This window comes from Bison bison, unplaced genomic scaffold (assembly GCF_000754665.1).
Source record: "Bison bison bison isolate TAMUID 2011002044 unplaced genomic scaffold, Bison_UMD1.0 scf7180017864313, whole genome shotgun sequence".
In the NCBI taxonomy this organism is placed as follows: Eukaryota; Metazoa; Chordata; class Mammalia; order Artiodactyla; family Bovidae; genus Bison; species Bison bison.
This window is the reverse complement of record NW_011494885.1, coordinates 2,231,164-2,246,693: the sequence shown is the minus strand read 5'-3', so window position 1 is coordinate 2,246,693 and position 15,530 is coordinate 2,231,164. Positions and strand designations below refer to the sequence as shown.

Genomic DNA, 15,530 nt, shown 5'->3' with positions numbered 1-15,530 from the left:
TCCATCCTCCCGCGCTTTTCCCCGCCCCCTCGCCCTCCCTCAGGTTCCTCCCCCCGGTCTGTGGCCCCGCCCCTTGCCCTCGCGCTGCAGTGCCCCCCCGCCAGCGGCCCCGCCCGCCCCTGCCAAGCCGAACTGAGGGCGGCGGCGGCGGCGGCGGCGACGACTGCTGGAGCGGCCCGGCAGGAGGAGGCGGCGAGGATGGCGGCGGCGGCGGCGGCGTCCTGGGCGCGGCGGAGATGAGCGCTCGCGGCCCCAGGCCCAAGGCGGCGTGGCCGGAGTGGGCGGGGGTCCCGATGCAGGCCCGAGGGGGGCCATGGGGCAGGTCCTGCCGGTCTTCGCCCACTGCAGTGAGTAGGGGGAGGCTCAGGCCTGGTGTGGGGCCCAGAGGCCCGGGTGGGCTCCTCTTCGGTTTCCCCTCCGACCTGGGCCGTGGGAGAGCCGAGATAGGGGAGGAGGTGAAGGAGACAAAGGAAGATCTGCCCTCCCCCATGTTCTAGCAACGATGGGGGCGACTTGACCCGGAGAATCTGAGTGAGACTGAGCAGAGGTTGGGGGCACTGAGATAGCCGACGGGGGGCGCGCTGGGCGCTTGAATGTGCGGCGGGGCTCCGCCCGGCATGAGGACGCTCTCCAGGAGCTGTCCCCTCGCCCTGGTGCTGGCCGCAGCCTGCGGGGAGGGGTAGAGTCAGGATGGAGAAGAGGGGTCTGATTCCCCCTCCCCCGCATCACCCATCTTCGCATCCCTCCTCCGTTTTCTGCCCAGAATCAGAGGCAGCTCTGGGCTCACCCGAAGTGTCCAATCCCCTGTCCCCAGGAAACAGCCAGTCTCTGGGTTAGGGCTAGGACTCCTGGATCCTTAGCTGTTTTTACCCCTCCAGGTCTTTCATTCCTGGTCTCCTATTCCCCATCTGAGGAAATGAGGTGGGGGCGGGGGGTATGCGATTTCAATTTCCAAAAGGTATTGAGCATCTCCTGTAGGCAAAGCCCCAAGCTAGCTCTGAGAGGCTGAATTCCATAATTGAAATTAAGCCTTGTCTAAGACTCATGATTTCTGAGCCCAGAGCTCTAACGGTCCTCGTCTAACATTCTCTGTCTCACACCCCCGAGGTTCTGAGAACTGGGGATTTCAACACTGACCTAGCCACTTGTATGTCTTGGGAGTCCAGATGCCAAGATTCTAAGAATTTGTTATTTCAACGTTTTAGCGTATCATCCCTACATTCTAAGATCTTGTCCCTACCTGGGCTTACAAAGGAAGGCCCTTCGTCTTCTCCCCACCCCACCCCCACCTTACCTCTCTGCTCTCATCTCCCATCATCTTCCCATCAGTCACTCTGTTCCAGTCATATCTGCATACTTCTCTGTTCCTCAAATATACAAAGCTTAGTGCTTGCCTCAGGGCCTTTGTACTGGCTTTTCCCTCTGCCTGGAAGACTCTTCCCTAGATATTCTCATGGCTTCATCACATCATTCAGATTTCTTCTCAGATGTCATCCAAGGAGTCTTCCTCACCAACCTGTCTGAAATAGCATCCCCTTATTTTCTCTTCCCTTACTTTGATTTTTCTCCATACACTTAGCACCCAACACCATAAGTTTAATTGTTTGTGTCTATCTCCTCTATAGAGTGTAAGCTCTATAAGACTAGGGGCTTTGTTTACAGTTGTATCTTCAGGATCTAAAATAGTGACTGGAATTTATTAAGCACTCAAATAATGGTTGTTGAAAGAATTAATGAATTGAAACCTCCTAAAAGCCTCCTAAAATCCTGAAGGGTTTCCCAGGTGGCGCTGTTGGTAAAGGACCCGTTTGCCAATGCAGGAAACATAAGAGACACGGTTTTGATTCCTGGGTTGGGAAGATCCGCTGGAATAGGGCACAGCAACCCACTTCAGTGTTCTTGTCTGGAGAATCCCATGGACAAAAGAGCCTGGCAGACTACAGTCCATGGGATCGCAAAGAGTCAGACACGAGTGAAGCAACGCTTGAAGACTCTAAGATCAAGATTCCTGGATTTGAACTTCCAAGACTGAGCTTCAGATAACAGGGATAGGAAGGTTTTACAGTTTGTATACAGAATGTTCTAAAGGTCCTGTGATGAAAATTCTAAGATTCCTTAATTCAGACAAGTTTCCAGGACTGGCTCACTACTGTAACTCAGGCAGTCTAAACTTCTAAGTGTCCTCGATATTTTCCTCTTGCAGAAGAAGCTCCGTCTACAGCTTCATCTACCCCTGACTCCACAGAAGGTAAACAAAGAGGGAGGATGTGAGGGTGGAACTTGAAGGGGGCTCACAGCTGGGCCAAGGGATTAAGGGGAGTGGGTTAGGGTCTTCGTCAGAGGAGCTCATGCCCTCCTTTGCTCGTGGCAGGAGGGAACGATGATTCGGATTTTCGGGAGCTGCATACAGCCCGGGAATTCTCGGAGGACGACGAGGAGGAGACCACGTCGCAGGACTGGGGCACTCCGCGGGAGCTGACCTTCTCCTACATCGCCTTCGACGGTGTGGTGGGCTCTGGGGCTCGCAGGGATTCAGCCGCTCGCCGCCCACGGCCCCAGGGCCGCTCAGTCTCGGAGCCGCGAGATCCGCCCCCCCAGCCCGGCCTGGGCGACAGCTTGGAAAGCATCCCCAGCCTGAGCCAATCCCCGGAGCCCGGGCGTCGAGGTGACCCCAGTTCTGCCCCTCCAGCTGAGCGCCCCCCAGAGGACCTGGGGCTGCAGCTGGATCAACTGGGCTGGGCGACCCGGGGAGCAGGGACTGGGGAGGACTCTGCCACCAGTAGCTCCACTCCACTGGAAGACGAGGAGCCCGAAGGATCAGTGGCTGGAGAGGCTGGGAAAGGTGAGATGTCTGAGGTGCTGAGACTGAAGCCACAAGGGGTGGGTGGTTTCTTTCCTTAGGGCACCTCCAAAGCGAAAGCTCACAGCCTTCTCTCTCTAACTTACCAGAATTGGACCTACCACTCGCATTCGTTCAGTCCTCGCCGCTGGAAGTCTTCACTCCACAGCCCAGCCCTGTCTCTGGGATCCCCCAGACCCCCACCCCATCCCCACCTCGATCCCGGGATTCGAACTCTTGGCTGGATGAGCCCTTGCCGGACGAGAAGGAGGAAGAGCCCTGGGGGCAGCTGGAGCGGGAGCCAATCACGGGACAGTGCCTCGCTAGCACGGACCAATCAGAATTCACATTGGAATCACAAGTTCTAGGTAAACTCCGAGAGGGAAAGTGCTACTTTGGACCACTGGGAGGGTGGAGGATTGATATTTAAAGGCACCAAACTCGCGAAGGAGCGGAGAGTGGAGAAACGGAGGAGGTATTCCTTTTGGCAGGACATTATAAACTCTAGCCTTAAAAAAAGTCCCGTTACCTAAGATTGCCATTGCCTCTTTTTAAATAGCTGCCCCTCCCACTCGAGAAATTAGCCCTCCCACTGAGGGTTTAGGATTGGGATTGGCTAATTGCTAAAAAAAAAAAAAAAAAAATCCCTCTTTTGTAGTGCTCCCCCTGGAGGCTGATTTTGGATAGGCCAAATCCCTGAAAAGGCTCTTTTGAATGTGGCCACCCGGCTCGTAAAAGTAAACTCAGAGCCTTTTAAAACCTTTCCTCTTCCCTGACCACTAGCATTGGCAAATTGTAAATATACCCGCCTTGCCTTAAAGTATGCTCAGTCTCCATGAACGGTTCCTATAGATTGGTTGTAGACATTCCTGCTTTCGGCTGTTTACAAAGAGAGCCACACCGTTTTGGAATAGTTCCCACCTCTATGGAGAGCCATTGGCTGGGTACAAGGGGGGCCCCGCCCCCTATTCCCTCCCTCCCGGTTCCACTAAAGTGGGCAAAATCCCTGAGAAGCAGCGGTGTCTGTAGCCTCTCACTCGGAGGAGCCGAGATGGGGAGTAAAGGTGGGCTTTCGGGGCGGGCTGGGGCGCTGGGACGCGAGGGCTGGGGGACCGTGGAAAGGGCCCCAGATTCGCTTTTGTCGCCCTCAACTCTGGGGGAATGTTTCCTCTTGGTCCCAGATTCCCCAGAAATGCAGGCTGGGGCTGAGGGGCTGTGGGGGTACCTAGGGAGGGCGTGGTGGGAGTGTGGGGTCCCCTCTCTCTCTAGCCGGAGCTTTGGGGCCCGAGAGCAGCGAGGCCCCCTCCCCCTGCCTCTGGTCCAGGCGGCGCTGTCACTCAGTAGCCGGACAGGCCAGCACAGCTGCGGGAGAGGCTCCCTCCCCTCAGCGTGCCTAAACTTAGCCCCCGCCTCAGACGACCCGGCCCCTCCCCCACCCAATGGCCCAGGCCTTGGGGAGCCTGCAGGGGAGGGGTTGAGGGGAGACCTACCCTAGTTACAGTAGATGGGAGGATGTGTACAGGGAGGATGCAGAAGTGAGGAGAGTCAGACTCTGAGGGGGACTGGTTGGGATGGGTCAGTTTGATTGCAGTAAGGGTGGTAGGATGGAAACTGTCCAGAAATAGATGGCAGGGTATCAGGCTCTCAGTTCAGGGCTCAAAGGGGAGCCGATTATAGGGAGAGCTGTTAAAAGTTAAGATGAGTGAGATGAGGGTTGGAGTCCAAAGGCCACTGATCAAAGCTTAGGCTGGGCTTGGGAGGTGAGTTAGAAATTTGAGTTAGAGCCTAGGAAGGAGAATGATGTCATTAATACACTTAGGACTTAGATATATGTGTTGGTAGGGTTTCAGGGAGATGTTACTTTATACCCCTCAGGGTACATAAAATAAAAAGAACAATAACCCATTGCTGGGTAGGATGCTGGGAAAAGGTCACTTTCATTTCACAGAAAAAAGGATTGTTAACTCTTGTTTGTAAGCAATCCAATAAAATTTATGATACTTGAAAATACAAAACTAGTCCCCCCTGCGATTTGACCCCTGGGATTGTATCTCAGAAACAGAACCTCCTGGAGGTAAGAATATCTACAGGAGGCTGTTGTTTGCAGTACTGTCTAGGAAGGGGATGGGGGGAGGAAACAAAAGAAATGGCCTGGCAATAGATACGGGGTTGAATAAAATGAATAATGGTGTAGCTACACCATGGAATATTGTGTAGTCCTTAAAAAGAATGAATTAACAGCTGTTCCAGTTGACCAGAAGAAAATTCTAGGAGAAAAAGTAGAGTGAGATATACATGATGCAGAAGAATTATTTTTTTCACCCAAACTTCTGTTCACACATAATAAGGAGTAAGCTTGTGGGGACTTGCTAGACAGTTAACTTGGGTTTTCCAGGAGGCATTCGTGGAATGAAAGTGTTAGTCAGTCAGTCATGTCTGACTCTTTGTGACCCCATGGACTGTAGCCGGCTAGGCTCCTCTGTCCACGGGATTCTTGAGGCAAGAATACTGGAGTGGGTAGCCTTTCCCTTCTCTAAGGGATCTTCCTGACCTAGGGATCGAATCTGGGTCTTCCACCTGGCAGGCAGATTCTTTACTGTCTGAGTCACCAGGAAAGCCCAAGCATGGAATAAAAGAAGACAAATAAAAATCTGGAAATTGGGTTAAGGCTCCCACAGGTGTGTCAAGAGGTCATGGTTCAGCCCCGAGACAGGAAATACGAGGTCAAGAGGTCAGCCAGGGCAGCTCCATACCCCAGCCTGATCGCCACCCCCTCCCTCCACAGTGGTGGACCTGCTGCACTGGAAGGACGCGAAGACGTCAGGAGTGGTCTTCACATGCCTCATGGTCTCCCTGCTAAGCCTCCTGCACTTTAGCATCGTGTCCGTGGCGGCCCACGTGGCCCTGTTGCTGCTCTGCGGCACCATCTCTCTCAGGGTTTACCGAAAAGTGCTGCAGGCCGTGCACCGGGGGGACGGCGCCAACCCCTTCCAGTGAGAAGCCCCGGCCCGGCCCCCCACCCCTTATCTCTGTCCAGACCTCAGAGCTGACCCATGACCTCAGATCAGGCACTGACTTCTCACTCGGGCCCCAACCCATCCTCTTCCTGTTCCTAACTCCAACCTGATATCCGGACATTAAACCGAACTCTGACCCTTAGCTTCCAGCCCTGACCTCTGACCCTAACCTCTGATCCTTAATCCTTGATCCCATCTCCTGACCCTGACCTCCACCCTACCCCTCTACACCTGGCCTCCTCCCCAACCCTCATTTCTTGTCCTTGTCTTGGGCATCCCCTCAGCCTGGGCCCCCTCCACCTGCCGAGTTGCCTCACACATCTCTGTTCTCTCAGGGCCTACCTGGACGTGGACCTGACCCTGACTCAGGAGCAGACTGAACGCTTGTCCCAGCAGATTGCCTCCCGTGTTGTCTCTGCGGCCATACAGCTGCGGCATTTCTTTCTGGTAGAAGACCTCGTGGACTCCCTCAAGGTGCCCTGAAGCACCCCCACCTCCCTCCTGGGTCCCCAGCATTCACCTGCCTGCCCCTGGTGGGGTGGAGGGGGAGGAGGGCCATTGCTGTGTGAGTTCCCAGCCTGGGGTGCACCCTGTAGGCTCTGCTGACCCTCACCCTCACCCTCAGCTGGCCCTTCTCTTCTACATCTTGACCTTCGTGGGTGCCGTCTTCAATGGTTTGACTCTTCTCATTCTGGGTGAGCTGGGAAGGCTGTGGAGGGCAGGGTGGGGAGGTGGGGCGCTGGGGCTTGGGGGGGACAGGGTTATGAATGGAACTGTTAATCTCCGGGGAGGACCCTGACCCCCCATCTCTGTGCTTGCAGGAGTGATCGGTGTATTCACAGTCCCTCTGCTATATCGACAGCACCAGGTGAGTGTGACAGGCCTTCAGTTGGCAGTACCCCAACCAAACACAACTTGTCTGATCGCCCCCTGCCCCCCAACAGCCAGGGTCGATGACAAATGTCCCAGCCAGAGAAGAGAGGACCAGCTGGTGTTCCTACCCCGACAGTCAGGATCTGACACATGCCAGGCACAGGTGGTCTGCCTACTGCCCTTCCTCCATGCAGCTAGAGCCTACCTAATACATTTCAATAGTCAGAGACAGGCATTTTGATTGGTGTCCCATGACAGAGCCAGTGGCAGAGCCAGGATCTAGCTGATGTATCCCAACCCAAGGCAAGTGGACTCACCAATGCTCCTCCCCAACAATGATGCAAGGCCTGCCTTGACATGTCCTAACTCCGGAGAAGGAGCCTGACTGGTGTCTTCTCTCCCTGACACAGCAGGAGGCCAAACAACACTCATCCTAGCTAGAAACAGGCAGACAGATGAATGCCTCCTCCTGACAGCCTGATACCCTCTGTCCCTGTGATACCACCAGGGACTGACAAACACATATTCCATTTGCAGACACACAGACGGACTGATGCCGTCTATCCCTACACATAGCCTGGGTCTGACTGGCACCCATCTCAGCCAATCAGGTGGACTGACTGATGCCCTCACTCCCTGAAACTTCGAGGGACTGACATTTCAGTTAAATCAGGTGGGATGTCTGTTACCCAGAACACTGACAGAACCAGGGCCAACTGACATACCTCCTATCCAGAGACAGACAGATGGACTGCATTCCATTTTGACATTCTCCAGCACAGCTGAGAGCCCAGTGATGCCCATCCCTGCCAGGGATATAGTCCTAACTAACTCCCTCACATGCTGGAATCACTAAGACTCACAAAGTCAGCTAATGTTGTGAATTAAACTAGTATTTAAATCAATCCACTCAGGGACTTGACAAGCAACACTAATGCCCTCTGCTCTTATACTGTCCCTAAACACACACACATACACACATCTCAAAGATTAACAATAGTGCCCAGGACACAAACTCACTGGCAAATTCTTGTGTCTACCCATCATCCTTTCCTACACAGAGTACGGTCCAATCAGTTTGACACTTCAACTTGGACTTCTGACTTCCAAGGGTATTTTATTAGGTTTAGAGTTGAAGGTGGCACGGTAGGCCGCTCCCCCAAACTCCTGATTTGAGGCGGGGGGCAGGAAGCAGCCACCTTAATGAATTAGGGAGAAGAGCCCCCTCCAATCTCTCCTTTCACCCCTCTTCTTCATCCCCCCAGGCCCAGATTGATCAGTATGTGGGATTGGTGACCAATCAGTTGAGCCACATCAAAGCTAAGTAAGTGCATGTGGTGGAGATGGATGGGATGGGGAATGGGGAAACTTGGGGACCGTTCCCCTTGCTCCCTTTGCGCCCCCGCCCCCATATTCCTTATACCTAAATCTCCTGGGGTTGAATATCTCCTTCCTAAAAGGTAAGAGACAATTCCATCGCAGGCCAGTAGGTGGAGGGCTGGGGATGGTTTGGGCCCTAAGCTCCTTCTTCAGTTTTCCCTTTAGTTCTCAGAATTATCCTCTCTTGCCCCACCCCTTGACTCCACCTGTTTCTCACTCAGGATCCGAGCTAAGATCCCAGGGACCGGAGCCCTTGCCTCGGTAGCAGCTGCAGTCTCCGGACCCAAAGCCAAAGCCGAATGAAAGAGGTGTCGCTGCCTGCGGGACGCCTGCTCCCACCCCGTGTAGCCCTCTGCCCTCTTCCATCTCCCTTCCATCCCTGCCCTCTCCCAGCCTCAGCCCGAGCCATTTCCCAGTGGGTGTCAGGATCACTCACACCAGGGAGTTTGCGCAAATTGCCTGAGCGACCAGGACTACATTTCCCAAGAGGCTCTGCTCTAGGAGTCCAAGGAAAGCGAGGCACCTTGGCCACGGGGCCTGCTGGGACTTGTAGTTGCCTAGATAGGGCGCACGCCCTGCACTTCCGTGACCCCACCGCTGGAGGCGCCGTGAGGGCTTGGTGTCTCTTTTGACGCCACTAGCCCCAACGCTGGGGCTTTGCATGGGGCCCAGGGGAGGCCTGAGCTTGGATTTACACTGTAATAAAGACTTCTGTGGAAAACCCAAGGCCTCCTGTGCTTCCAGCCCCCTCCAGCTTTCATATTCCTGCCCTGAAAAGTGTGTAAGTGATTCTCAAGAAGGAACCTTCCCCATCTCTGCCGAAGAAGAACCGAGAGGCAGCGGATCCCAGGGCTAGTCAGGCCTTGAGGTCGCTTTCCACACCTGTACTCCTGGCAGACATCACTAGGCGATCCCCACACTCTGCCTGCTGTGCCCCCGTCTCGCCTGAGTACCAGACCCATGTATCCAGCTGCCTTCTGGAGGACTCCTTCCTCAAATCTATCCAAACCTCTTCTGGTCCTACCTGATTTCCAAGTCCGGGAGCCCCCTCCTGTCCACGTTGTCGCCCAGCCGGAGACCCAGATTTGGCCCGGGGCTCCTACTCCCTCACATCTATTCAGTCGTGAAGCCACGCCTATTCACTCTCTCAAACGTCTCTCATCCACCCACGTCTCTATTCCAAATGCCTTGGGAATAAACACAGGGCCTTGTGGTCTCTGGGCCTCGGTTTCCAAAACTAAACCGGGGCAAGAGAAGGCAGGAAGCTCGACTCTAAAGACCCAGGGACCTTGGGACTTCCTTGGCGGTCCAGTGGTTGAGACGCTCCGCTTCCCCAGAGGGGGCAGTGCGTTCGATCCCTCCTGGGGGAAATAAGATCCTGCACGCTGTGCAGAAGGGCCAAAAAAATAGGGGAAAAAAAACAACAACAAGTCAATAGATTGGACTTGAATCAGCTTCTCTACTTTTCGACTACGTGACCTGCAGGAAGCCTCCCTTTCCTCAAATGAAAAGTTGTCACCCTAAGCTACCTACATCCCACTCAGTTCCTCGGACTTTGATGATCTGTATACCTCTGCTAGTTAACTATTTTGTTCTTTTTTGCCATATCACATTGCTTGTAAAATTTAACTCCCAGACTAAGGATCAAGCAAGGGCCCTTGGCAGTGAGAGCACGGAGTCCTAATCACTGGACCACCAGGGAATTCCCTAAATTGGTTTATTAAAAAATAAAGCAAACATCTTTTAAAATGAAATGTTACTCCACCACTAAGGAAGTCAGTATCCCTTGCCAGCAATAGAAGACAACAGTTAAACGCAAAACTATTACCATTTAAAATGTTTACTTGTGCATCACTTAAAATCTTGCCTCTAGTGAGGCATGTCACATTTTACAAGATACATAATAATAAGAGTGGTAGTTACGGTATCAGATTTTGTATACAGGGGTTGCCTAGAAGCAGCTTGCTGCTTAAAAGAAAGAGTACTTGAGGGGCTTTTCCTGCATCTGGATTTGGCAAGCAGGGGCAGTGTTTTGTTTTTGTTTTTTAGGGGCAATGTTTTAAACTTCCAAATAAAATAGCAACATTTCCTAAAGATATTTTTATTGATACTTTTCATAAGACGAAGTGTCTATTTGTCTTTATCAAAAGCTGGAGGAAGAGGGACTGGTTGAGATTATGGACCCAAGAATGTCTAAAGCCCCCAAGCCCATCCTTGGCACCCCCACTGGAGGCAGGAAACAGGTTGGTGATGGGAACAGTCTTAATTGAGTCACTCACAGTGCCATGTCTGGCTTTTATATCCATCTGCTTGTTATGATTCCCCCTAGTTGCACTAGTCTTGTTTTTCAGACGGGGAAACTGAGGCTCAGAAGCATGCAGATCTTATTTCCCCACCTAGGGATGGAACCTGTGCCTCCTTGTAATGGGAGTACAGAGCCTTAACCACTGGACCACCAGGGAAGTCCCCATATTCTTGCATTCATTGTACAAACGTTTAGCCAGCATCTGGAAAGTGCTCAAGCACTCTTTAGTTATCAGGGACACAGAAATGAACCAAAACAAAGTCCATGGTTTCATGGAGTCGCTATTTTAGCGGGAGCAGCCAGACAATAAGCAAATGGACATAGACAAGGGTAGGTGGTGATCAGGGTGATGGAGAGAAGTCCAGCAGAAGAAGGGGACAGAGTGACAAGGCTTGCTATTTTAAACTGGGTGGTCAGGGAAGGCCTCATTAAGTGGTGATATTTAAGCAGAGGCCAGAGTGAAGGGAGGCAGTGAGTCATGGAAACATGGAGGAAAGGAGACTCAGACAAGGGAGTCAACAGATACAATGGCCCTGGGAAGCGAGCATGCCTGGTGTCTGCAGCAAGTGATCTGTGTGCCAGAAACCAAGTATATGAGGAGAGAGGAGTAGGAGGACATGGGGTCAGAGAAGTGCAAAAGGCTAATCGTCAGGATCGTAAAGCTGTGGTAAGAGATTTGACTTTTCCGCTGAGAAGGGAGACACGGGAAGATTCATGTCGGGGAATGACATTGTTGTCAAAGGATCACCGACTTGGATTATAAAAGGATCACTTTTTTTGGTTTGTTTTAAATAGTAATTACGATGGCACAGTTTCTATTTTCCCACGTGGATGGGCTGTGTGGATAGGGTAGGGTACTATCCGTTTCTATGGCTCACTTTCCTCGGCCATAAAATGCAAATGCAAAAACTGATGATCTCTAGTGTTTAAGCTCAATGGGGACAGAAATTCTGTCATCACCAGTACCTAGGATTGTGTCTGGGACTCTGTAGGCGCTCATTGGAAAAGACCCTGATGCTGGGAAAGATTGAAAACGGGAAGAGAAGGGGACGACAGAGGATGAGATGGTTGGATGGCATCACCGACTCGATGGACATGAGTTTGAGCAAGCTCCAGGAGCTGGTGATGGACAAGGAAGCCTGGCGTGCTGCAGTCCATGGGGTCGGAGAGGACTGAGCGACTGAACTGAACCGAGAGGCGGAGAGGACTGAGCGACTGAACTGAACCGAGAGGCGCTCATAAACTTTTCAAAGGTTTAGATCGCTGAAGTTCCACAAAAGAACAGCAGGTGTCGCACCAGCCCTACAGCCGCCAGGGCGGAGTCTCCGCGGCTGGGCTAAATCAGACTCTTAACGGAAACGGACACACTTGAATTCAGATTTTTCAGGAAAGAAGCTTCTGAATCCCGAATTATGAATCTTTTTTGTTTTAAAAAAATTAATGGACTTCTCTCTTGGATAAAAGGGGCTTCAGTCTCTTTAACAGCTAGACACGAGGGGGCCACGTCCTGTACCACCGTTTCCCAGAATGCGCGGCGCTATGCAAATGAGACAGTTTCCAAAGAGACGTGATTCAATTCATAGGAGGCAAACGCAGCATTTTGGGAGGATGTCTGTCGTAATAATATTGGTAGAGTTTATAGATGTTGAAATCGACAGTTTCACAGTCTCGCAAACTATATCACCATAACTGTAAAAAACTAGAAATTTCTGGCTTTTATATAGCTGTACGGGTGAGCTTTTATGTTGCCCGGATGATCCTCAGTGGTCTGGGGTGCAGGCTTCAAACCTGTAGCTGTCTAGCGACAGAGTGGTTCAATTCCACCTTTCGGGCGAGGTGGTTTCTCTTTTTCTTCTTCCAAACTGGACATTAGAATGCGAGTTGGCCCACAGGACCTCGGACCCGCGTCTGGAGATATCGCTGCAGTCTTTGTTTTTCGTCGCTCAAGTTTTTCCCTGTGAATACATTCACACACCCCACCCCTGCCCGCCCCGGGGAAAACCAAAGAACTCCAAAAGATGAAGAAAAACTCGTGTATACTCTCAGTTCTAGGAAATTTACAGTTAAAAAGTGATTCTAGATTCCTCCCCTTCACTTGCTTACTCACTTGTTCAGTCATTTACCCACTCATGTATTTAATCACGCATGCAGTTATAAAACCGTCGAATATTTATTCCTTTAATCATTTATTCATTCACATATTCAACAAGTATCTGCTGGGTGACTGCTCCATGCCCAGCCCTGCACTGAGCGGTCTTGGGGACACGCTGATGACTACAAAACCCTGACCCTGACCTCGTGGCCAGTGGAGGAGACAAACTTTAATTAATTCCCCATTGAATTAACAACTATCAAAGTGTTCACTACTGGGAAGGCAGGTACAGAACCTATGCTGCTGCTGCTGCTGCTGCTGCTAAGTCGCTTCAGTCGTGTCCGACTCTGTGCGACCCCATAGACGGCAGCCCACCAGGCTCTCCTGTCCCTGGGATTCTCCAGGCAAGAACACTGGAGTGGGTTGCCATTTCCTTCTCCAATGCAGGAAAGTGAAACCTATGAGGACATCTTATAAGGAGACCTGAGTTCAGGTAGGGTGTCAGGGTAACGGTTGAACATATACCTGAAGGATGGGAGTGAATTAGTCAGCAGAAGGGGAGAGTATTCCAGAGAGGGAAACAGGATGGCTGTAATAACAGGGATGAGGATGGTAATAATTGCACCGTTACTCTGTGCTCAGCGCTGGCATGTATAAGCTCACTGATACCCTTCAGCCCATTCTGCAGCTGAGAAAACTGAGGTTCAGAAAGATGAAGCCTTTTATTCAGGATCACCTTTGGGAGGCCTCCAACCCCAGGGCTCTCACACCCTTGGCCCATACTATTTACCACTGCCCCCTGCTGTCTTTCCTAAGCCAGCTACTCACCAAACCCTGCCTGTTTTGCCTCCTCGAAGTCTTTTGAATCCTTCCCCTCCTCTCCAGCCCACAGCCCTGGTGCTGCTGCAGGCACCCCCTCACACCTCAGTGTTCTCATCCTAGCCTCCTCCCTGGTCCTCTGCCTCATCCCCACCTATTTCCCAATTACCCTCAGCCTGGCAGCTAGAGGAGTCTCCCTAAAGCACAAAACTGTCCTTGAATTTCTTATGGCCAAAACCTGCCAGAGCTCCCCAATACTCTCAAGAGAAGATCTAAACTTAGTCTGGAATTTTAGCTTGCAGAATCTGGTCCCTGCTCAACCTCTCTCTTCACACCTTTTGTTTTAGCCCCTGGGAACCTCTAGTTTTCTCAATGTACCAAGCCCTCCCCCGTCAACTCTTTGCACTATTTCATTTGACTCAGTTTTTTCTATTTCCTTCTATGCCCTCTGTTTATCCTCTAAGACTCAGTTTAGGGATCCTCTCTTCCCAGAAGTCTTTCCTGACTCCCAGACCAGGTTAGGTGCCCCCACGGGGCCCCCCAAATCCCATGGACTCCCCCAACTCTGCCCAATTTACATCATCCCTGATTGGGAACAGGTCTGTGTCCCCCACTTGACTGTGAACCCTGGGAGGGGGAGTTTGAGGCTGTCTCAGTCTCTGCAGTGTCCCCAACCCTGGGCACATAATATTGTGTGCGTCTGCTCAGTCGCGTCCGACTTTGAACTAAGTAATAGTTCGAAATTAATAAGTTAGTACATTTTTGAGCTAATTAATAAATTAAGGGATTCCATCATGACAAATCCCCCTGCTTAGTCATTTACTAAGACACCTAACCTCTGGACCAGTACTTCAATTCTCAAAGTGCTTGCTGCTATGCGAATGAGAGTGGGTTTGGATCTTGCAACGGGGATGGCTCAGTGTATCTGTGGACAAAGTGGCAATATCTTTGGTTTAGTCAGTCTTAGGTTGTCCCCAATATGTTCCTCACTCAGAAGATGTGATCATGTGAAAAAGCAAAAGGAAACTCATCTTCACTGTAAAGTGATCCAAGTTTTATGATTCATGTAACCCTGAGGACTCCCAATGTACCTGAGTGGTCTTCAACCGTTCGAGTTTTTTTCTACCTCTCACTTTTGCTCAGGCCAACCCCAGAGCATTACATGGTCAAGTATAAATTCTTCCCTCACCTGGAAACCTCCCTGAGCCTTTAGTATTTTGGTATCAGACGCCTCATGGCTAATATTCTGCCTCATTACTTCTTCAAGGAGGAGGTACAGCCTGTGTGTGTGGGAAGTCCTCCTGACTATCTAGCCTCCCTCCATCCTGCTGTTGACTGATTCACTAGTAAGAGTTCCAGCATATATGTGTGTGTGTGTGGTCCTGGAGCAATCTAACCTCACTCCCTCATGCTGAAAGGAAGGCAGATGATGGGTGTCAGGAGCAAGGAGACCCTGAAGCTTGGTGGATACATTTTTAAGAGTTTTTTATTGGCGACAGTGCAGAACCACGAGGAGGGGGTAGCGGCCCAGTGCCAGCCAGCCCCAGCCCCTGGGGGGTCAGGTGCAAAATACAAAAAGAATCACAAATACAGTGTGGGGTGGGGGGTTTGGGGGTTCAATACATTGTGATCTGCAGGGGCAGGCCCTGCTCACAGCCTCACACTCGCACCCAGAATTCTCAAAGATACAGATTGCAAAAATCTATAATCCCTCAGGCTTACTCACAAAAATAAAATATCAGGTCCCCAACAAACCCAGAGTCAGAAGACGGCTGGAGAACCAGGGACAGTCACGTGGAAAGAGTCAGGTAAAAACTGGCAGAGAACAGACAGAGGCGGGAGAGATTCAGGAAAGAGAGAACCAGAGATGGCCAGAAAACAACCAGAGACAGCCAGAAAAGAGACAGCTAGAGACAGAGGCAGCCGGAGACAGGCAGCCTGGAAGTTTCCAGAAGCAGTGTTTCCAATTCAAAGGCATGGCTTTGAGGGCCAACGTGACCTAGGCCAAGGATGCAGAAGCGCTCACACACTCACACGCGCGCACACACACTCATATATAATATATTTATTTATATATAATAGATATAAGTGCCTTTCGGAAATCAAGAAAGGGATAAATAGCCACGGAAGTGGGTGGGGGGCGTCTGGGTTCAGGGCGGGAGCCGCAGGACGGGGCAGTGGAATGTTCTCCATGCAGCACAGAGG

General features: G+C 51.6%; 1 protein-coding gene and 1 non-coding gene across 3 annotated transcripts; both read left to right on the top strand.

Moving 5' to 3' along the window:
- The first annotated feature begins 115 nt into the window (after nucleotides 1-115).
- RTN2 (reticulon 2) lies at nucleotides 116-8,835 on the top strand. Of its 2 annotated transcripts, XM_010852600.1 has the most exons (10): nucleotides 116-347; nucleotides 2,204-2,248; nucleotides 2,372-2,842; nucleotides 2,950-3,207; nucleotides 5,625-5,832; nucleotides 6,192-6,330; nucleotides 6,482-6,551; nucleotides 6,678-6,724; nucleotides 7,995-8,053; nucleotides 8,331-8,835. In XM_010852600.1, exons 1-10 carry the CDS (start codon nucleotides 314-316, stop codon nucleotides 8,410-8,412), a joined length of 1,413 nt encoding a protein of 470 aa, XP_010850902.1. In that variant the 5' UTR covers nucleotides 116-313; the 3' UTR covers nucleotides 8,413-8,835. The 2 variants fall into 2 exon arrangements, with proteins under 2 accessions (XP_010850902.1, XP_010850901.1); XM_010852599.1 differs by lacking the exons at nucleotides 116-347; nucleotides 2,204-2,248; nucleotides 2,372-2,842; nucleotides 2,950-3,207 and adding an exon at nucleotides 3,824-3,903.
- A 3,326-nt stretch (nucleotides 8,836-12,161) lies between these two features.
- TRNASTOP-UCA lies at nucleotides 12,162-12,247 on the top strand. Its single transcript has one exon. It is a non-coding gene; the product is annotated as a tRNA-Tyr (tRNA).
- The last annotated feature ends 3,283 nt before the right edge of the window (nucleotides 12,248-15,530 follow it).